This window comes from Microplitis demolitor, chromosome 3, assembly GCF_026212275.2.
Source record: "Microplitis demolitor isolate Queensland-Clemson2020A chromosome 3, iyMicDemo2.1a, whole genome shotgun sequence".
Lineage (NCBI taxonomy): Eukaryota > Metazoa > Arthropoda > Insecta > Hymenoptera > Braconidae > Microplitis > Microplitis demolitor.
The window spans coordinates 5,587,806-5,610,966 of record NC_068547.1 but is presented as its reverse complement, the minus strand read 5'-3'; the positions used below and the strand labels follow the sequence as shown (position 1 = coordinate 5,610,966).

At 36.2% G+C, this 23,161-nt stretch overlaps 1 protein-coding gene and 1 long non-coding RNA gene across 3 annotated transcripts; one reads left to right on the top strand and one right to left on the bottom strand.

The window, feature by feature from the left end:
* Nucleotides 1-53: 53 nt before the first annotated feature.
* On the bottom strand, nucleotides 54-1,398 carry LOC103580724 (histone-arginine methyltransferase METTL23). The gene is made up of 2 exons (XM_008562595.3): nucleotides 910-1,398; nucleotides 54-737 (listed from the first exon to the last, which is right to left on the bottom strand). Exons 1-2 carry the CDS (start codon nucleotides 1,075-1,077, stop codon nucleotides 153-155), a joined length of 753 nt encoding a protein of 250 aa, XP_008560817.1. The 5' UTR covers nucleotides 1,078-1,398; the 3' UTR covers nucleotides 54-152.
* LOC103580725 (uncharacterized) lies at nucleotides 1,002-22,891 on the top strand. 2 transcript variants are annotated; one of them, XR_549608.2, is made up of 3 exons: nucleotides 1,002-1,083; nucleotides 2,875-3,088; nucleotides 22,805-22,891. It is a non-coding gene; the product is annotated as an uncharacterized LOC103580725 (long non-coding RNA). The 2 variants fall into 2 exon arrangements; XR_008403404.1 differs by lacking the exon at nucleotides 1,002-1,083 and adding an exon at nucleotides 1,971-2,081.
* The last annotated feature ends 270 nt before the right edge of the window (nucleotides 22,892-23,161 follow it).

Below are 23,161 nucleotides of genomic sequence, written 5' to 3'. Positions count from 1 at the left end.
CGGTCAAAGAGAACTTTAGACTGGGCAATGCGTCCAAATTGTGAAAAGTATTGTTTCAATTGCAAGTCACCAATTGTCCAAGGAATATTGACGACACTCAGGCGATAGAGGTGTTTAGCAGCTCCAGCACTTGCCATAATTTTTAAAATTAATCAATTGGCTTTACGAATATCTAGTAAGTGGATAGTGTGATCTTGCATCAACTCCTCTAGAGTTATTCCAGCGTCAGCACCTAGGCCAGCAAGTGAAATCTGGTTGCAAGTAAGTCCCCACTTGTTCAGCAAGTGCTCTATCGACCAGTCGGAACTGCGTTCCTGGTAAGTACAGAGGAACTTGGCCCCTGGGTTTCTTTCTAGCAAGTAGGCGACGGTGACGACGATGTCCTCGAAGACAGTCGGCTCGTAGAAGCAATCGGACCCTAGGATTATGTCTAGCGGACCGATGCTCAGTAAACTTGAGAGAAAAAGACCCCAAGTAATACCGACAACTTTGACTTGTGATAAAACTCCGTTGAGTTCACAGCTTCTCCTTATGTGCTGCAAGTTTTTTGGTAAATTAGCAGCGTCACTTAAAGTCACGTGTGCTCCACACTTACTGGCGACAATACCAGGCAATGCAGTACCAGAACCAAGTTCTAGGATTCGTTTGCCAACGATATCTAGCCGGTTCTCCCAAAGAAACCACGCAAGAACTGGAGCTGATGGCCAGACGTAAAAATTGTAGCTCGCTTGCAGTAACTGAAATAATAAATATAATTTTTATTTTAATTTTATAAATTATTACGGCATGGTCAAACATAACCAATAAATTTTTAGTGCCGGTGATTTTTAATTGCGATGAAGAAAAAAATATTCAAATTATAGTTAGTGATTATTTTTGATGAACTAGGGATAAAAATAATGAAATTACCTCAGGAATAAATATTTCAAGTGACTCGTCCTGTTGTCCAGTTTCGTGAGATCGTCGAGACGTGAAAAAAAATTTTTTCACTTGCTCGGCAGCGACTCCATCGGACATTAGGCTACTCGCAGACGGACTCGTTTCGAACCAAATACTTTCTTCCTCTAAACCAGGCATCACTGGGTATTAAACTTATCATATTAATTATTTTTAACGGACTTCATAATTATAACTACTATTTAACACCTGTTTAAATTTATTATTTTACTTTTAAATATATTATTTATATTTTATTAGGAACTAACTTGGCCACAGTTGTCAACCAATGACAACGCGCTTTTTTATTTACACTTTCTGACTGTTGGTTTGATATACATCCATATCATATTTTAAAATTATTTTCGGTCTTGTTATTTGTATATTAAATTAATGAACACAAGAAATAGCTATTGTTTGAATTGTTTATAATTTATTTTGAAAATATATTCTTTTAATTTATTTATTAATTTACTATATTTTACGCAAGTACTGTCACGTGATTAAATAATTTAACTTAAAATTATGATGCTGAAGTTAGCTGACGTCTAATAATTTTTTGACTTTTTTCAAACAATAAATTTTAAAGAAAAAATTGCACTTGTAGTTTTTTAAATTTTCTACAAGTGCATATTTTTAGTTTTTGTTTTTTTCAAATTTATTTGTTTAAAAAAAAATCCGAAAATTACTAATTGTCTACTAACTTCAGAGATATCTTAAAATTATGAGTGTGAATGTAGCAGACATCAGAGAAATTTAAAATTATAAATCAATAGAATAAATAATCAAAAAAATAATATTTATAAAAAATGCATATTAATTTCAAAATTATTTATATGCACATTTTCTTTTAATTTAATTTTATTAATTATTTACTCTATTTATTAATAATTTTAAATTTGTCTGATGTCTGCTACATTCACACTCATTTTAAAATCACGTATCGCTGTTTGCCGATAGATGGCAGGTCAGTATTCATTTTTGCTTCAAATAATTTACTTAAAAATACCTACAAAGTAAAGGTGGGTCTTTGGTCACTTCAGGGCCAGTTTTGGACACTTAAAAATGAAAAATAAAGTAATTTTTAAAAACACAATATAATTAATTTTTAATTTTTTCTGATCATTTTTTTACACGATTAAAATGTAAGTTTTTTTTTTTTTTAATAAAGTATTAAATTTAAAAAAAATGGATGATCCTGAAGTTAGCAGACAGTTAACGATTTTTGAATTTTTTCGACTTAAGTAAGAACTAGTATCCTGATCGGGTACTGGGTCTTTTACTTTACAACACGAAATATCAATTATTTGACACTGGAATCAATAATTAATTAATATATCTCATCAGGTATTTGTCAATTTATTTTTGTCCAGAAGTATATAAATAAATAATAAAATATAAAAAATAATGTTTTCAATAAATACCTTGAAGATTAAGTATATTAATTTATCTTAATAATTAAAAATGAAAAGATTCGAAAGTTGGGTGCTTCTAGTATTTAATATTTCAAACAAATGATTGATTTAAATCCAATATTGGATAGTAATCATCAACGTTAACTAAACTTGGGTAAATTTAATTTGTTATGGTAAACTTTAGCCGCCCGAAAATTAATGATTAGAGATGACTTGAACATTTTTTTTCCTACTCATAATGAACAGGTTCAATATCCAAAAATACTAAATTTAAACCGAACCAAAGTTGACCGTAACGTTATCGTATAAATAATTTTAAAATTGAAAAAAAAATAAATGATTGATTACACAATGATTTCTAAATTTTATATACATTTTATAATATTAAATTTATGTCACAATTTATTGAAGTAATAGAGTTCTATTAGAATTAAGGAACATATATATTAATAATAAATAAAGTTTTTTCTGACTTAATATTAAAAATGTGGAACATGAATTAATTTAAAAAAATTTTAATTAGGCTTGATGATTATTTATCGTGGTTTTATATCCGCTACAAAATCAAGAGTTGGTTTGACACGACGATTACCCTACAACTTAAACTTGAGATACCAGCATAAATATGAAAAGGAAGAAGAAAAAAAGAATAAGTGATCTATGCAGAGAGTGAGGAAGTACTAATTGTCCAGAGTCGAGAGCGATCACGCGAATGATGTAAGACCGGATGTCGAAATGTAAGTACTCCGTTATCTTTTGCCACATATATGTACATTAATAATTGCTGTTTATTATTTTTATTCACCCGTATAAGCACGATAGAATCTATCAGTGTAAAAACTTTTGTCTTTTATTTCAATTTTATTTATTTACTCCCTACTTGTGTATATTATATACATCACGCAACCAATAATCTTTGAATAGGAATAGGAAGTATCAAGTATCGTATGTATACTTTAATCATAATAACAATCTGAGTAACATAACTCGTCAACAAACCCAACAAAACAACAATAAGCCATTTATTATTATCGCAGCAGCCATGCCACTCGGGTTCAAATACTGTAGCACGATATTGCTGCAGTACTAGATCTCTGGTAGAAATAAATCAGTAAACTACATCTCAGATAAAAAATAAAAAAGTAAACTGACAAGTCCAAGACCAAGAGACCAGTTATATTTTTTTATTTTTATTTTCTCATACTCTTAATTAAACGTAATTATCTTTTTCAACTGCTGCTGGGTACTCAGCAGTAAACCATGTACTAAACTAATCCCAGCTCGCTGACACCATCACGAGCAGTATTATCCAGTGTCATTTTTTTAAAGCGCAAATCATCAAGCCCAGTTCCCGGTCCTGCTCGCGAACTGAGCACGCGCTCGCACCGCCCACCGCAAAACTCTCCAGCCTCTTCTTGCTTCTTATTAAATCCCAAACACCTACGTACGGCTCACACTATTTATCAACCAGTTCAGGTTTAATATACTCATTAAAATAAATTATTAATATACTTTTTTTTTTACCGTCCAATTAATGCCAGTAATAATAAATAAATAAATATATATATTAATAACAACACCATCGTTATTCAAATTTATAGTTTGTTTATTTGTTGAATAATAAAACAGATAAATTGTTTGATAAATATTCCGAGTCATTTGAAATCAATGTCCTCTTACGCAAGAGCCTTATGGTTAGCGAGAACGCAGTTCGTTTCAACTTTTATTGCTCCCAATCTTCTCAATCTTAGACAATGGACATGGCGGTCTGTTGAATCATAAAGAGATTTGACCCTATACTCATTTTAACTCTGTATTAGTATATGTAATATATATACATACATATATACCGAGATCTATTATTATTGCTACCATTGTGTTGACGATGAAGAAACTATCTCATATATATATATATATATATATATATATATATATATATATATATGTGATATAAGTATACGTGTAGATGATAGAGAGCACGACAGCTGCATGTGGGTGGTAAGTTAATCCCAGAGAGTAGTAATAATAATTATTATCATCTTCGGAGTAATCGGTGTAATTTTATGGTCTACTGAGAAGCGCGTGGACCCATCAAACATTCAACATTGATATTGTATTGATATTGACCTTTGAATAGCCTCATTTAGTATTTAAAGGAGCGATGGACGTGACAGTGAATATTAATTTTTTATAATAAAAAAACTTGATTGTTATTGTAACTGTCGCTATTGTTATTATAATTGTATAGATGAAATTTCTGCGTAGGGCGTGTCCTTGCAGGTGTCCTCGAGACATAGTCCTGAGTATATATGTATTATATTGTCGTATGTATTATATTTAGTATGGAAGCAACACGGAACCTGTTGCACGTGTGTAAACCCTGGTATTTATTTAAAACTAAAATTCCCCTACTCTCGTCGCCCAAGTCTGGCAATGCGGCTGCATCCCTCGGTTCCACGGTATAGTACACGATCATGTACAAACAGCTGGGCTGGATGGGCTTCTTTCTAAATTTTAAAGCCGTGAGGGGTAACTACGGCGTGGATCGTTTTTATATTCATGTCGTATGCAAGAGTGTAGGAGAAAAAAAAAGTAAGAGAGGGAAAGAGTTCAAGGCACCCGTATGTTTGAGAAATTTTTTAAAATCTTTTACTCCTAATTTCTTTTAAGCCTGTCACGAAATATTATTCTTCATAAAAAAATATATAAGTATAATGTATTTTAACTGTTGAAGTAATTCTTGGTTGGGCATTATGACGGTCTAAAAAATGAACCGAGTTTTTTAAAATAAAAATACGTTATTGAGAATTTCCGAGATGAGAACTTGAAGAAATAAAAAAGATGAAAAGATGTAACCTTTATAAAATAAACCCTGCTAATCCTGACATTGTTATAAGTGCTGCTGAGGCAACAAAACCTTCGTGGAACAATACTTGGATCCTTATAATATAACGACAGTACGGTAAAAGTCTCTTGGGTTGTTGACTTGTTTCTGGAATTCTGTGGTACCTGTTTCTCAGTTTATTTTTTCGCTCACGAACAAAAGGACACTATGAGCACGTGCTGTGGTCGTTAGTGAATTATTTATTTTATTCAAAACAAATATCAAGCGAAATAAATTAAGCTGATTTATTAGCGGTCCTTATTGTCCTGATACCCAGCCCACTTTTGGAGCTTCAGGAAGTGCGTTAAATATTTTAGGGTGGCTTACAAGGGTATCATTGACCTGATTCGTGAGAGAGTTTAAATTCCCCAGTATCGCATTAGCACATTAGAAGCCTCAGAGGTTGAGGTAGATTATTGAGAATGCTCAAGATAGCCTTCAGGAATGCGTTCAATACACCGGAAGATGTGCTCATTCACCCACGAAGCTCAAGCTCCAATGCAATCTGCAATCTCCGACAATATTTACATGTCCAACAGTTTATTTTATATTCCATACGCATTTATTGCCCCTATATATGTAGATGTTATAAATAAAACATTCTACATCCATTATTTGAATAATTTTGACTAAAGTGTAATTCGAAACGTCTTGGCCGGTTCTTGAATAAGTTTCTGTCCCTCGAAATATCAACACTTGTTGCTCTATAGAAGACAGACCCCTCTGTTTAAAAACTCATACTTTACTCCAACTCTTATATTACATTACATTAGTGCCGGTCGTTCAGTTGTGAGTTGTGACAGTCACCAGCCGCGAACATCAGAGTTAAAGAACAAGAAGAGGGATTCGAGAGATGAGTGTCTTCCAGGAAATAAATTCACTGGCTCTCCACGCACGTCCGCATATGAGTATCTGAAGAAACTCAAAAGCTTTTCTTCCTCAGTTCTATTTATAAATTACTTGACATTCTTTACATCTTTACCATCTCATTCTGTACACAAAATTTTTAAAAACTCGGTGTTTATTTTTACCATAAATATCTATAGGTATAGGTGATTTTTTTGGAGATATTTCAGAAAGCGATGACACGGTCCTACAAAAAAGAGACCTAGTAAAGTATTTCCGAGCGATTAGCTTATCACTTATCGCAGAGATGCAGAGAAATTCTTGTCTCTAGTAGTAATGGAGAGCTGGAGATTAAATAGAAATTATAGGGAACTAAAGTAAGCCCTCGCCACGGGGGTGGCCCAGGATTTTTTTTTTTTACCCGCAGCACCACATGCCCGGATAGGTCGCCACTGGTTATTTTCTCCAGCAAAACTGAACCATTTATAACTGCCACCGTAAGCAATAGGGGCTGGCTTATCGACTAGACTTTTTTAGGTTTATGAAGGTCGACATAAAGCATCGCTTTGAGGTAATAAATAAATGTGAGCTCTAATGTTGTTCATTCCATTTGGTTACACTTGACACGTTGACCCTCAAGAGCACTCACGATATTTGAGAGCGTAATAATTTTTTTTCTTATTTTTTTATTTTAGTTATCATAAGCTTGTGTTTCTACACTCTCTGACATTTTGCTCCGATTAACTTAAGTTATGTGGTGCTGCGGTTATTTTTTAAAATGTCATCCAGCGGCTGAAGGACCAGAGCCATATTCACCAACTCTAAGACTGGGGCTGAGATTGAGGCTAAGGTCTGTAGTAAGATTAAGGAAGCATCTGATGATTCGTCGTTGCGATTATAAAAAGGCGAAACCTGAGATCGAGATGGGTTTTTAAAGACAGAGATAGAAATAGACGCAAAACGCAAGACGGTTGGCTGTTTATAGCAGGGTTCCTTTGTGATTTGGCGGTACATATTGGCGCAAGGCTCGCTGAAGAAAGCGAACCAGAGAAAGGGGAGCGACCAGAAAATAAACCCTCGGTAGAAGTCCAAGACACACCTACGCCCTCAAGGTCCAGACAGGTACTACCATTAATCCCAAGGCCCGGCGACCCAATCAACCTCCGATACTTTTGTTGCCTCTGCATAATAATTTCATTTCTTCATTTTTTTTTTATTTTATTTCCTTTTTTTATACGAGTACTAATGTCATTTTAATTTTCAACGCACATAAAATCCTTTGATCTCAATTCTTTTGCTGATTTTAATAGATTTTTTTAATGGTTTTTTTTTTGTTCATTTTAGTGTTGAATTTTAGCGACTGGTCAATAAATACTTAAATCTTTTGTATTGACATCTCGACCAGCAATATGAGATTTAGATTACAGGATGATAATAGCGTGTTGTGGATAGATTCAGATAGGTCCAGGCTCTTGGTAATCATATGCAGCACGGGCGCGCCCCAGGCACACCAGTTCCACTATTCCTTTTTTATCTCTCTCCCTCTTACACACCCTACATATATAATCCGTTCCTCTGGTAATAGTGAACAGGTTTTCTGCGCGTCGCAGATCTATAGAGGCATGTATTCACTCTAAAATCTACCTCAATATCTTGTATTCCGGTCTCTTATTATTATTTTTATTTATAATTCAAAGTTTACTGTTTTGTTTCGATGCCCAGCTTACATTAGCCATCTCTGGCCTAATTATGGTCCCTCGTGGAATCTATGCGGTTAAAATAGAATAAATCAGTATTAAATATAGCTATGGCATCTGCGCCAGCGGGAACGATCAATTGATATTATATTTTAAATATAAAATATAAATTATTGTCCTGCTAGATTAATGTATTCTTGGTTATATTAAATTTATACTTAGCCTCAATATCCGCATGTCTTAAAGTCCATGATCCCGATAAAAGTATATTTAAAATGTACATGTACATTTGTGGGCGATACCAACTAAGAATTTATACATATATATGTATATGTATATATAGAGCCACTCCCATATCACCTCGCGTATAACGACAGACTCAGAGAGAAAATGAGAGAGACGGAATTATCGTTTATGCAAGCAACGATCGCTCAACTGGAACACCGTGAAATAAAACGTGCAAGTAAACTCGACGACCTCGATGACGTAAAGACTCGGATTATTATATATCTATATATACATAAATATATTTATCCGCCATCAATCCTGTCTCTGGTCACCTAAATCACGTCTGCGACATTTAAACAGGAAAAAAATTTTGAATAAAATGAAATGAAATGCAAAATGATTTTAAATATATATGCAGATTTATAAATATTTTTTAGCTATGAGGCAGGTGTGTAAGTATGCGTAAAGGCACAAAAGCAAAACCGCTTGACAGTTGATTTGTAATTCATCAGTCGTCTTGGCACATGACACACCGCCGTACATGACAACATCTCACCTCATCCGGTGCAATAAATATATAGATATTTTTATTAATATATGTTTTTGTAGTTAGCTATTAAATTGCAGACTATCAACGAGCCCTGACAATACTCAATAATAATTTTTTACTATAAAATATTATTAAATAATAACATAGTAATAATATGACTGCTGGGCGTGTGGTATAAAGGAAAGCCAGGCTAGTATTAGAATATGTTGGAGCTGGGCACTTTCACCCTGGAACGGTCAGGCCGCTGGAACCTTTCTCCGGGCGTTTTCTTCTCGGCAAATGCTATTCAGCACGAGATAACCCATTGAATTTAATACGCAAAGCCATGATTGTATAGACCATTATATATTCTCTTGAGAGATCTTTTACCCCGCGGTTAAATTTACAACGAGCACACACTCCAGCTTCATCTTGTAGCTCTTACTCTGATACTTTTGCTCGAATAAAGTGTTTACAATGAACTTTTCTCCCTCACGCTACACTAGTGCGGCGCGGTCATGCTTGAGCACGCGAGTACCCTCAAGCACCAACCACTTTTTTCATTTTACATTTTATATACTTATTATTTATCCATCTATATGTTCATGTACATATACATGGATCAAGTATAGAAGACTCCTATCGGGCAGACGGTTTATTTCCTTGTGGTTGCAATCTTCTTAACTCGCTACTCACGCGGGCTTCGATTGGCAGGATATCCTAAGTGCTAATTCCAAGTGGGCAGCGTTCATTCCCCGGTCATATAATACAACTCGTCTCGATACAACTCGAGCGTCATCTCTATAAACCAGATAAAAAAATATAAAAACATTAAAACCAAGATTAGATTAAGGACGCAGGTGTGAGCAATTGATAATACAGCCATGATTCAGAGTATAAATAAAAATACCTAAGGTAAAATCAAACAACTTTACTCTATCTTTATTTGTATTTTATATTTATACATATACATATATGTATACTCTACTCTAGAGTTGCTCTAATATATCCTGTCCCAGCCTTATCTCTGCTTGTTTTCTCTTGCTATCTTGAGTTTGTCATTTACTAAAATAAAATGAGTCAAGTATTACACGTTCTCGAGAAAAGAAAACGAATAAATAAACAGAGTGGGATCCAAATAAATATAAAAATATAAGGAAAGTACTTGAAAAAAATAAAAAATAAATAAATAAAAGTTGACTCATGAAGAAAGAGCTCGTTTTATCCGAAGCTCGTTCTCTTCCCTGAGGATCTTTATACTTTTACGGCATACAGGCTCGTGCATGACCGATTGTGGCTCGTGTGCGTATCGAAACGTCAGATAAACCGGCTTCAAGTAAACTTATACGGCGAACTTGCTGTATAATAATCTCATTTGACGTGTTTCCTGCTAGCATTTAACAAAGTATTTAATATCGCTCTTGTATATTTATAGAACCTAGTTTTCGTGACTAAATGACAGCTTTATCTTCCGTGAAATCTAGAATTAATAAAAAATAAAAACATTGCTGACAGTTAATAACAGTTACAATATAGACAGCTTGGTTATAATTTATATTTAGATAGTAAATGACGAGGTGATATTTAATAATGACAATATAACGTACACTCGATGAAGAAATTAAAGCTGTTGGTCATCGAACTGGCTGGTTTGCATAATCAAATGACTCGGCGCTTTCGTCGACCCCGTGACCATCGCTCACATGTGCTGTGAGCTCATAGCGCCTTTCTTTTCTTATATTTTTTTTGTCCTTGTATTCCTGGAGGAGCACTCAGATCAGCAGGAGGGATGGGAAAGCGACGAGACGATAGAGAAGGGTAAGATAATCGGTCGAAAACTAAACTCATGCGTCATTCATTCAGCTGTTGTTTCAGTTGTAACACAGGACCCAAAAAATCTCTACTCGTTGCCTAAAATTAAAAAAAAAGGAGAGAAAAAAATAGACGGTCGGTCTTTTGGGTACAGGGAAAGGTCCCCGAGGACCTCTGGCATCTTCTGCATTATGCATGACGTACGCGTTGCTCAGACCCAGCTCGTTTGGAGGACGATCGTTAAAAATCGTATGGAAGAGTTGAGTTCGGTAACTCTTCTCGCTCCCGGGCGATCTCGCGGCCACGAATACGAAGGGTTTCTGGTATATATGGAGGACGTAGGGACAATAATAATGCTCGCTCGTGCTCAAAAAGGCTTTCGGCTCTCTGGTATCCTTTTTTTATATTTTCAGTTCCATATCATTGTTATTATCGTTCCCTAATGGTACAAGTCAGTAAGGTTCGGTCTTTCTCGCTCTCTTCTTTCTTTCTGGTGTCTGTCTGAAAACCGGACTCTCGTTTGCGTCCACTGTAGTCGTATCGTTCGAGTTGTCGTTTGCCTCACCCTCCTGCACTCTCCTCACGCGTTTATTCCTTTCTCGAGCAACACGTCCTCATCCTCCTACGCCCTGCTGTTATGCTAGTGTATAGTATATGGCCAGAGCCAGAAAAGCAGTTCACTTCATGGATATATAACACAGTACAGCCACGGTCACCGTGAATTTCCACTGTGAAAGTTGCCCGGTTGTCTTATCTCGTGCAACCAATGGAACTTGATCACCCGCACGCCAACCAACTGTTGTTGCTGTTGATCCTTACTGTTAATTTATGCAGTTGTACATTTATGTAGATATATAATATGGTAAATAATCGGAATTACATACCAGGGTGTGTCACTTAAGTACACGAAAGTGCTAATTATTGATGCTGATTAGAGTTGTAGGAGCATTTAATGACCAAGATCGGTAAAGTACTTTACTTATATACAATATTGAACATGGATGTGGTTGGTTAGATTAAGAAAATAATGGGAATAATACTCGGTGGTTTTGCTGGTTTATAAATAAGTCACTCACGTATTATAAACGTGTCAAGATCGTAGTAAGAAAAGAACAGTGTAATAATATAAGAAATTATATTATGAGTGCTCGAATGAGAATCCGCCAGCAAAGAGACAGAACCGGTTCAATTATAATATAGAGCGTAGTCATTGGAGCATTGCGTTGTTCGGTGCCAAGAAATTTAATCTACTGATATATACAACTACTCAGCATGCACGTGTAGTGTTAGCAGACCGAGATAAACTAAAAACTGACTAGATTTTAAATATAATAATGATAGTAATTTATGTTCAAGAGTAAAGAAATAAAAATTTGATAAACGGGTCCATTGATCGTGCGTGTAGTGTGTTTTATTAGTTTATACACTTTCACTCCTGCTGTCACGTTAGCTTATGCAAGCTTTAATTCAAGAGTTTTATTAATGCTATGAGCTATGACTAATATTCCGAGAAACATAAAAAAGAGTGGATGAAAATTATTGGCGTTGCTGAAAGAGAGATGAGAGCAGAGCAACAGAACCGCTGGTCTGGCTGAGTGCAGTCCGCGGGGACGATTCGGGTGAATCACCGCGGGCACGAGTGTCCCGCGTGGGCGCGGCTGGCTCTGGCGCTGGCGTTGCTGTAACAGGACACACAAGAGTCCATTGTGTTGCAGTCCGGAGCGAAAAAGAGAGCAAAGAGGCTGCTATTATGCTCGTGTTTGTGTATGCGGATGAGAGAGAAAGAGACCACTTGATACTTTTATGTTGAGCGATACGAGCAAGGCGCGCCCATGACCGAACTCGATCGCGAGCAACCACCAGTACAAGTAAAGAATAAGAGACCAAGAGCTTCAGTATTTTCTAGAGCTCTACAACCAGAGCCCCTACCCATTGTACTTGGATACATACAACCCCATTGTTTATGCCAACCGTCGTATATACTCTCCGTGGCATCAAATTTATGCAGGACTCCTTTTCGAGTGTCTCTCCTACTACCACCTTCTTTTCTTGAGCCTAAGTCGCATCTACAATCCATTAGCGTGTGTGTATACCTCTCAGAGAATCGACATAAAGATATGGATTTATGCCGCCTCCAAAGTATACAAAAAGCTCACTCTACTCGTATCTTCGAGTGACTCTTTAACGTCTGACATAAGGCCATGGTATTTTTCTTAATACCATGTTGTTGTCTCTGATACTCTTATACCTCTTTTTAGACTCCATCTTATACATACATTTTTTACTTCTCTTCCATTCCTCTCTTAGACCTCTGCTCGTTTATCTGACAAAAAATATATTAAACTTTAATATCTCTTGGATTCGTCGAAAACCCACGGCTACAACCCACCAACACCAATGTATATATGTATATTATATATTATTTTAACTCTGATTATGTTACCCGTCGAATAGAAGCAACGATGTAGTAGCAGAGTCCAAGGATTATACCAGTAGTTTACTGGTCCAGAGTAGTATTAGTATGCATAGTAAGCTGGTGAGGTAGGTAGGAGGCTTCTCAAATAGCATCTTCTACATGGCTGTAGTAGGTAAGCATCACATATCATCTGATGTACATAAGAGAGTAACCAGATGTGCCCCGTGCCCCGCTCTCCAGAGTTTATGGATGTGCGGGGGCAGTAGAATCCGACAGTCACGTTCGAGATACAGCGATAACCGAGTAGAGAGCAAGCAGAACGTGTACTATCCTGGTTACTGCTCTTGCTTATTATTTTTACATACTTTTTTTACAACCCGATTCAAGCATTCACGCACATACGCGACGTACGTCCACATTCTCTAGCTCTGGATCATTGCCATTACCGGCTTTCCTATACAGTCTACTCAAGGTAACTGATCTCCAACTTAAACCAGCGTATACAGTTTGAATCTCCAGAGTAGCTCAAGCACATAACTTTTCTTACAATCACCTATATATGTCTGTTGAACTTCCAACCTCTGGATTTTGTTCTCATTTTTTTGTGCTGCTCCTCCGGAACTGGAAAATAAATTGAATACTGAGTACAAGAAGATGGAGCAGGATAAATAAAAATTAGATGAACGGATAACGTATAAATTGAGATGAATTGTGGAATTTAAATTTAAATTATCGCAATTTCTAAATCACGAGAAATTGTGGACGAGCTTACAACCGGAACCGCTGGACGCATAAACTCTGAGTAGATTTAAAATACTATATAACAGCCGGGATTGTACTTGACATTAGCATCTAATTACTGATAGCAATGTGGCCACCATCCGTAACAACTTCTCCCTCATATGTCACCAGCAGAGTTTACACGCTTGGCTGATCATTACGTACACATTTCACTCATCACAGTAATCAGTGTCCATCCAGTGTTCCCATCAATCATCATCTATTATCCGTTACCACTTAAATAATTGTATACATTTACTGCAAAGCATCAGCTAATTAGGGAGCAAAACGGAGTACTCCCAAAATTTGATTAAAAATCATTTTTTTTTTTTTTTAATATTTTTTAAACATTCCAAATTATTTTTGTAAATATAATTGAGCATTATTTTGAATTTTTTCGTTGGACTTTTTCAAAAATTGACTGTCAGTCGATAAATATTAATTTATTTTGAATATCATTAAAAAAAAAAAAAAAAGAGTTGGCGTGTTTGAGTCCTTATTCAAAAATTGAAGATACCGCGAAACAATAAGCACCCCCCGCACGTGGCATATTGAATTCGCGAGCTGAATTCGAGTATACATAGACGGAGAAGCATAAATAAAATACAAACCGACGTATACAGGCTGACGTGGTTGATTAAATTTCACAAATTAGTCGAGCGGAGCTAACTGCCGTCAAGTGTCATATTACTCCATCAGATATGAACGAACCAACTACCTTTGCTCAACCTATACCTTTTCCTTTATTTTAGGATCACGTTACTGCTCGGCAAAACTTTATATTTATCAGTACAGTACCTTACTGTCGAATCAATCGAGACCCTTCACTACATATATTTATATATACATATATATACACAACCAAACGTAAACTAGTTCCTCTTTGGAGTTTTATTAAATTTGTTTATGTGCTTCTAAACTATCGGCGCTTTCAGTAGTTTTTAGCTTCTGTGTATAAAAGCCTTTTCTGTAGTTTTATCTCCAAGACCTTGAGACCTCGTTTGAATTACTATACACCGAAAAATATAAAATAACGTCTTTGAGAAGTTTATGGCACATGTGCACATAATAGTAAAATGGTTTTAAAATAAAAGTATATTACATTCGAATATAAACTTTTCTTTGTATGTTTCATAGGATATTGTGTTTAATACGAAAAGTGCTGCGTTGTTGGTAAAAGTATTTTATATTTATATGTTTTTAATGGGTTAGCAAAATATTAGTAAAAGTGTTTTATAACCATGATAAATTCTTGTATTTACAAGGCATTAAGTTGACTGAATGGAGCCATACCACCGGTAACAAAGGAACGTTGTCTTGAGTCGTGCCATTAGCACTCTATCCCTAATCATTAAGCTCTCGTGTTTCAAGGCCCGCAATATTACCTACTCGTCGGCGTTCGGGCAACCTGTATAAATATATCTCTTCATCAAGATTATGTTTTTTAAAAGATGCAACCGGCGGCAGGTAGGGGCTTGAGTGCTTCCGGGGAGTGCGAATCGGCTGAAGAACTGCTGCCGCGAATAACGTTAAAATGATGATGATGATGATGATGATGATGATGATGATAATGATAATGATGATGATGATGATGTTGATAGAAAAAAAGAAAATGCTGGAGATGACTGGACTGGAGAACCGGACGACAACATTTATGGGCCCAAGTTTGTAAGAGCGTGGACTTGTTTCAGCTCAGAAGGCCGTAACTTTTTTTTTCTTTTTTTTTATTGTACATGGGTGTAATGGTGGCATAAAAATTGCAACGAGCCAGTAGACGTGTTGTGGATACCAATGTCTTGACATCGAGGAAATGCCAATGAGGATTGCTTATATAGAGCCACTGAAGGTATTCTATATATATGTATATATACATCGCAGTATTATGTGGACAAAAAGTTATAAAAATTAAAAGATAGAGTAAAGAGATTCTAATCGCAGCAGTTGCCAGTAAGATTGAAGTGAGCTTGTGTCGTGTTGTATTGGTAGCTGTTAGCGATGTAAGTTGTATTGATATAAAAAGACGTTGTCTAGCATAGGGAGAAGCAGCATAAGAAGGGAAAGAAGTGAGCTGAGAGCGAATATCCCGAGAATGACATTGGTAGCAAAAAAATCCCACATAGGTCCGGCATTTTATAATCTGAACCACAGAACACGTGTGCAGTGCATGCGATTCTAGGAGGTAAAACTTTGTTCTCAAGTTATTTTGAAATTTTTTTTACCACTTGGTCATCATGACTTTGTTGTCATGAGCAAATAACACGTTTACCGTTATCGTTTAGTGGTGTTGCTGTTGTTTTTGATCATCTTGATGTTGAAACCCACTCGGATACCATTCAGTGTCCAATTTTGTTATCAAAGTATCTCATCGCCGGAAGACGTCGACAGACGTTCGTTGATGCCTGATCCCTGTCTGTATATCTCCTGACAGTAACTCGGGATCGAAAGATTCGAGTAAAGACTTACGTCGTATTAAATGCTACTTTAAAAGCTGGTTCATTTAAAGGGAAAGAGACGTGATTAAAGAAGGAGAGACGCTACAAGACAAAGAGAAAAGTTAAAATGCAGCATGTCTCTTCTGTTGGTTGGTTACTTGGATCGGATGGGAACGCACATCAGCGTGATGTGTGACGCAAGAAAGTCACAGGACGCCGGATGAGAAAGCGGGTGAACAAGAATGATGATGCTTATATATATATATATATATATATATATATATATATATATATATATATATATATATATATATATATGAGTACCCATATTGCGCGAATAAAACACCGGATGAATGAATGAACAGCACCAACAGTCAAATGAAAAAGAATTTAAAAAAACTTCCACGAGAGCACTCTTTGTACGTCATAAAACCGTGTAGACTTTATCCAACTGCTCGTTAAAATGCCTTGCATCCGAGTAGTTAAAACTCAGATATACCCCAGTCCATTGCGAGACGTTTGTTTCAAACCGCAAAGATTCTCCCAGCAAAACAATTTCAGTCTACTGACTAACCAACGACAAACTTTTAAATTTCAATTTATAGGTCTCCTGGTTTTCTGGTCACGTTCTGAGTAAACTTCTCAACAAACATTCCCGCATTTTACCTCTTATCTGCTACCCTTTAAGACACACAATCTCCCGTCATAATATCATGATTGGCGCCTTCACTTATTTTACGAGCCTTCTTGTGTTGCTTACAAAACTCTTCTGGTTACTTTCGCTCAAACAGATTTACGTTAAATATACAACAGTTATAAATGCACAAGAATAACATAAAGCCTGAAGTCACAAAAATATTTAAAAACTGTAACTCTGAGTATTGAGTTTCAAACTCCGTCAAAGACTTAGTACCTGCGCGTAAATTTTTTAAGACCCGATTCGACCCTGACGACACGAATAAAATAAATATTTTTTTTTTTAAACTCAACAATGACAATAAATAAAAATAAATGGTATATAATATCACGTATTGAGTTATTGTAGTCGTATTTAATATTTTAAATGGAAATTTAAAAATGTTTTTTATAAATACCCCGCTGACGTGTGAAAAAACCCAATCCATAATTCAGGATTATCAAGTTTGACAGCCAATTCCTTTTTTGTAAATAATAATAATAATAATGACTCTGTAGTATTATATATAGATGTATTATAAAAGCGACGTAACAAATCATTTTTGGGTCTCAAGAGGAATTAGAAAAGTATAGATTAGTTTCGGCCTCAACCTTCAGACCTGGCCCCTCTTTAAATCCACCACTAAAACTTTTCGAAACAAGTGGAAGTATTAATCGAGATTAAAGATTAAAAACCCGTAAAATACAGGGTGGCTTTTAGCTGAAAGACTTTAATCTTTAAGCATGAGTGGTGCTCTATGTGTATCTATCATAGCCATAGTATATTATTCAGAAAAAAAAAAAATATTTGATAAACTCAAAAGATAAAAAATTAAAAAAGTAATTTCATAATAAATACTCTATACTCATTTTTAATGAGTAATTTAATCTGACGTACGTGATAAGACATTTAAAATTGTCCATGATGTGTGGTCGTTAAAATTTAATGCGTTGAATAAAAATATACAAATTTGTAGATAAAACTACTTATAAAACATCCAGGTGTAAGTGTGATGTGTTGTATGTATGATTGGAAATTAACAAAACATCTCACGATGAGGTGAGTGACACGTGCAAACTTTTAAGTATCTTGTTCAGCTGACACTGATGCTGTAGAGCCAGTTGTCAACAGAAGTTTAAACCCGGACAAAAGCCACTGAAGACAAGTCAGTTTAAATGTAAAACCTCATTTTACCGAGGCCTCTAGTCAACCTTACACACGCGTCCTCATACTCAGCTTCTTTGTCTTTTTCTTCTTAAACTTATTATTCTCCTTCTTCTTCTTCTTCTTAAACTTCTTCCGCAAACTCGTCCTCAGCCAAAGATGGTCACGAATCGCTGGTTGCTAAAGCTGGTGAACGTTCAGGCAAAGATTGATAAAGATAATGACCCGGGTTCTCTTATATCCACCAACTATAACGGTAGAAACAAAAGTGCTCCCTCGCCATCTCAACACACACACATATATATATGTGTATATATATATATATTTTTTTTTTTTAAACAAAAAAAGCAGGAGGTAGACGACATACAAGCCGATAATATAAGAAGAAAAATGTAATAAAAAAAAATTAATATAGCAACGAGGATCGAGAGTGCACTCAGCATCAGTTGAGCTGGGCCATATAATATCATATAAAAAAATTTCCTTCAAAGCAGAGATGACACTGTCCCTGGGTAATCGTGAGCAACATTAAAGCCTCTGGGGACAATAATTCTTTAGTGGAATTCAGTCACTACGATTGATGTCAACTTAAATCGAGAGTGCCTCTAGCCCTGTCTCAAATTTCTCGATAACCTCGTATCAGGCGAGCTCCAATAATATGCGTGCATTTTAAAACCTATCGGTCTTAAATAATAAGCATATGTGATATTTTAAAAATAATCCATAAAAAAAAGTCAAGTTTTATTTACGACAAATCCGTTTAATAAACCGGTTATACTGTCCCGGTGATCGGAGTAATCAGTAAAATGTATTATATATTACTATCGTAGCTTAATTTTAATAAATAAAATATGTGTTGTGGATATGTGAGTCTCCAACCACGCACTAGACCGATACGATATGAACATTTCCATAAAAGCGATTAAATAAAAAGAACAAGTTCTGATGGAGAGAGAAGGAGAGACGTAGAAAGAGCACGTATACACACATATATCTTTTGAGGCGGCGTTTACTCTTTGTCATTCGACGCATTAATATTTATTATTTCTATTTCTTTGTCTGTTTGATCGCGAAGCCCGTGGACGTTGACTCACCACCAATCTTAGGAGCTCCTATATCTCGTACTCGATGCACAAGTTCCTATTATATGGGTGGAAAGAAGTAACCTTCGGTGTGTCGCACGCGCGCGTCTGATTTATCGGTTCAACTTGTGTGTACCAGCCACATCGGTTTTCGAATCGCAATCGTCCGTTCTACTCTCCTTCTTCTACATACATATAGATATATATTCAACTGTTGTCCACAGGATGTGCTGGTTTCTTATTCATTTATTTCTCTGGGAGCTTCTACGATCGCCTCCGTCTGTCCCTGATGTTATTTTCTGCTGCTGTTACTCCTGATGCTGTCGGTATCTCGGGCTTTAAAAAAAAATAATACTGATGATTATACGTTTGGTCTGATGCTAGTACCCTTTTGGGGGATAACGATGACGTTGGTAATGATTTTAAACAAAGCCATATTCTATCGCAACTGGTAACTGAAGGAACCGGAGAGAAAGTATTCAGATAAATATTTAAAAAAAAAAAAAAAAAAAAAAAGAACAAAAGTTTTATTGTGATAATTTTACGGTATTGCTCACGCTTGTACGAGGGAGATGTTAAATGTCGAACATGAAATCGATTATATATATCTATATATAGCTTTTTTTACAAGGGTACATACGCATATGTATAAAAGGAGGAAAAAATAAATAATTGACCCTAGACGGCTCGAGACCTTCAGAGTATCCAGTCCATGAGGAAGTCACCGAACCTTTTAAGGCCGCATAAAAGGGGTTGCGGGCAGGGTTTCTTGGAAAATCGTCACCATGCTTGGCATTGCGAATTTCTTTGGGCATCAGTTGATCGGCCGAAGATGGAGTAAAGAAGAGAAGAAGCGAATCATCGACCGGTTCGGCTCTTGGAGACACCATCCAACTGGGGCCTCTTTTTTTCGAAAAAAATTAAAAAAAACCCGACCGAATACCTTCGACTCATTTCACGCATTATTATACTTATTGACTTTCCATTTTTTTTTCCACATACTTCCAAGTCTTGATAAAAATTTTCGTATTTTAACTACCGAATTAATTGCCAAATATTTGTGGAAACAAACGCGTAATGCGTTGGCATTTGTTATTATTTTTTTTTTATTTTTTTAAGAGTCTATTGTGAAAACCCTCAAAATATAAAACCCAGCGGAACCGTGACACGACCCTTGGCGGCGAAAATAAATAAATATAATGAGTGGCCAGGAAGCTAGTGGCGGTAAAGACAAATCAAAAGCACCGCCCGAGACTCCAAATTACGCGGAAGCCTCGGAGCCTCAGTTATCCAAAGGCTCAATAGCATCAGGCGAGAACAGTCAGATCGACGGTTGTGATTCTCGTCCAGAGGTAAAAGATGTATCTCCTGTTCTTTATCTTACATCTTTACACAACTCCCATCTGGAAATTTATCCACCGACTTTAAATCATTATACAATGACATTCCATCTGCAGTATGTACACTGCTACTATATATCTCATACTCTTTTTACTCATAATATAAGAGCCTCGTATCAAAGATACCCGACTTTACTTAACTTATTTTAAAATTTTTTTCATCAAGCTGTCGTGGGTACTTAATTTTTTTAAAATCTCCCACGCAAGTGTCTTTGGATACGCGGTATACAACCATGGCGCCGTAATAACCACACATTAATCAGCCACTTGGTGTGACTTGTGACTATATAAACTACTTTTAAAAATACGATACACGCTACTACATATATTTTGACCCGGTAAGTAGGTTGCCAGGCCATAGGGTGGGCATCCAACTAATAAAAGAAAACAACAAGTAGCGGAGGCATATACACCGTTTCCCCCATGTTTATTATTGCTTCGGGTACTATATATATGTATACATATTATGTGAAACTAAAAAGTTTCCCACAGACACAGACGTACATCCTAGTCACACGTCCACCGGAGACTCAACGGCGTCGCAATACAATTACAAGGGAAAGGGACGTCTGTATATCGCGTGCATACGTTTCTATTCATTTTAACTTTGCTCTTATCCTTTATACGCACTAGTGGGATTTTTAATAATAGTCACCCTCTATATCTACTCTACTTTGCAATGCACATTTCTGTGTGAGACCCTAAGAGAGTACCGTTCACCATACTATGGTATGACTGCCCTATAACTTTGTTTACAAAATTTTATATTTTTTATTCCCATTTTAAAAATATATTCTCCAGGTGCTGCTGTTTATTAATTTTTCATGCTATGGTTTTAAATTTTGTAGATGTTTAAGTCTAAACTATAAAACGATCAAGGCCGTGATGTTACGCTAAGACGCACAAACTCATATTTCTCGATTTATATTAGCAGACCAACATAAAACTTCCCACGGTTGCAAAGCGTCATATTCGACTCCTGGCGAGTTTGTACAGAGGGAGTTGCCCTTCTCGCGTGGACGACACGTGGCCAGAACCCCTCCAGTACATTATGACCCTCGACTTTGCGTACAGCACGTAAGGGCCCAGTACTCTACCATACATAATTTTCAGCTCTTTTGAACATACATGCGTCCTTTTACGGATGTCTTTTCCATGCATACGGGCGTCAATAGTTCCGATTAAAATGATTCATCGATTTACGATTATATGTATGTTTTTTTTTTTATCATTTCCTCTGATGTTTGCTCTTATCTCAAATATTAAATGCTGGCTGACTACGGCATGTATAGGTGTTTAATCTTGGGTGCTATTGATCATGAAACGTATTCACGGGGATCATTATTTCATGACGGAGATGAAGAAGGATAATGAAAGGTGCATACCGTGTTTTGAATGCAACGCTTCGCAGCTATACCTTTTTCGCTAATCATAGTGTACATGTATAGCTCGTTATACGGCAAGTCTAAGAAGCAATGCACACTTATCTCTAAGAAGGTAGTTGGTAGTAGTATAGGAGGTTACACCAGCTAGCTTACGTCTGTCAGATCCACGCACGCAGACATACCCACGGTACTTGGTGTAAGCTGATGTGAGACATTACGGTAAAATCCAGGGAGTCTATGACCGTGTAACGTTCCAACGCTCCAAGGCCCATTATTTTGTTAAGAGAAAATTCTTACCAGTCCTCACTCGAGTGAGAGTCAGATCCACTGGCTGACTTGAGGCAGTAAGACATCGTTACTCATCAGTTTTAGCAACACACTATTCATCTTTTAGTCTTCCGATGGGATTTAAATCGCCTTCAAGTAGTTGTTTAAAGAAAGTTTATGAGTCCTGGGGTTATGTCCTGCTTTGGAAGTACAGAAGACAAGCTCACAAGAAGACCAACTTTGCGCCTCTTTGAAAGTTTAAAGTATGCTGGTAAATAAATTCAAGTTTGTTTCGAAAAATTCCTGGAGCTAAGCCTTAGGCGCCCCCGCGATTATCCTTTCTCCGGGGTCTAGACTATACACTAGTAAGGTCGCTTTATGGTTTCACCACTGGCATTATACAGACAAGTTTACCGATGAATAAGTCTAATTTTTAAGGAATTCAGAACGTTTAAAAGTGATTTTCGTACACAGCCCCCGCAAATTGCCCGAGGCAACGTAGTATTTTCGGGCCATGAATCTCAGTCTTTATAATTTATTATTATCATCATTAGTTTTTTATTGTATTTCGGCTTAAGCCAGCTTTCACTGAATGGACTAGGACACGAAACGGCCATTTACTACCAAAAATCGACAAAAACTTTAGTCTAGAAGAGATTAACGCGTTCCTAAAATACCAGACTTAGTGGTGCTTGACACGCAATCGCGGTTTCTTGTTTCTCGTAGTCTGCTTTACTCTCTAGTTATATTCCCCGCATTCCTTACTCTTGAACAAAAACATAAACAAAAAATACTCTGTCGATATGATGAGACTTTGATGAGTTTCTTTAGCCATTTATTTTTTTTTCTGTACAGATAATCAGGAGTGCTCGATATCAAGCTCAAGACTACTTGACCGACCATAAAATCTTTGAGCTCAGCAACTATCTGATCACTCATTTACTAATCGATGAGCCGGACAATCCTATCCAATATCTTGCGAATCTCATTGACAAGTGTCTGCTGTTCAAAGCTGACTCGGGTCCTCCTCCGCTTGTTTTCAGCGACAGGTAAAACAAAAAGAAACATTTATTATATATTTCATTTACTTTTTCTTCTCATTTATTCTAGTAAATTTAAAAATTTATTTACTAAAACACACGGTCTATTATCATCCCTCGAAGTTTTGCGGTTACGTTTATTATAATTTAAACTTTTTATTTTAGCTTATAG

Excerpts from the sequence above, each read along its gene's own strand:
- LOC103580724 (XM_008562595.3), bottom strand. The coding sequence starts at position 1,077 with ATGCCTGGTTTAGAGGAAGAAAGTATTTGGTTCGAAACGAGTCCGTCT. Across the intron at positions 738-909 it reads TTGAAATATTTATTCCTGAG|TTACTGCAAGCGAGCTACAA; the intron begins GTAATTTCATTA and ends TTATTATTTCAG.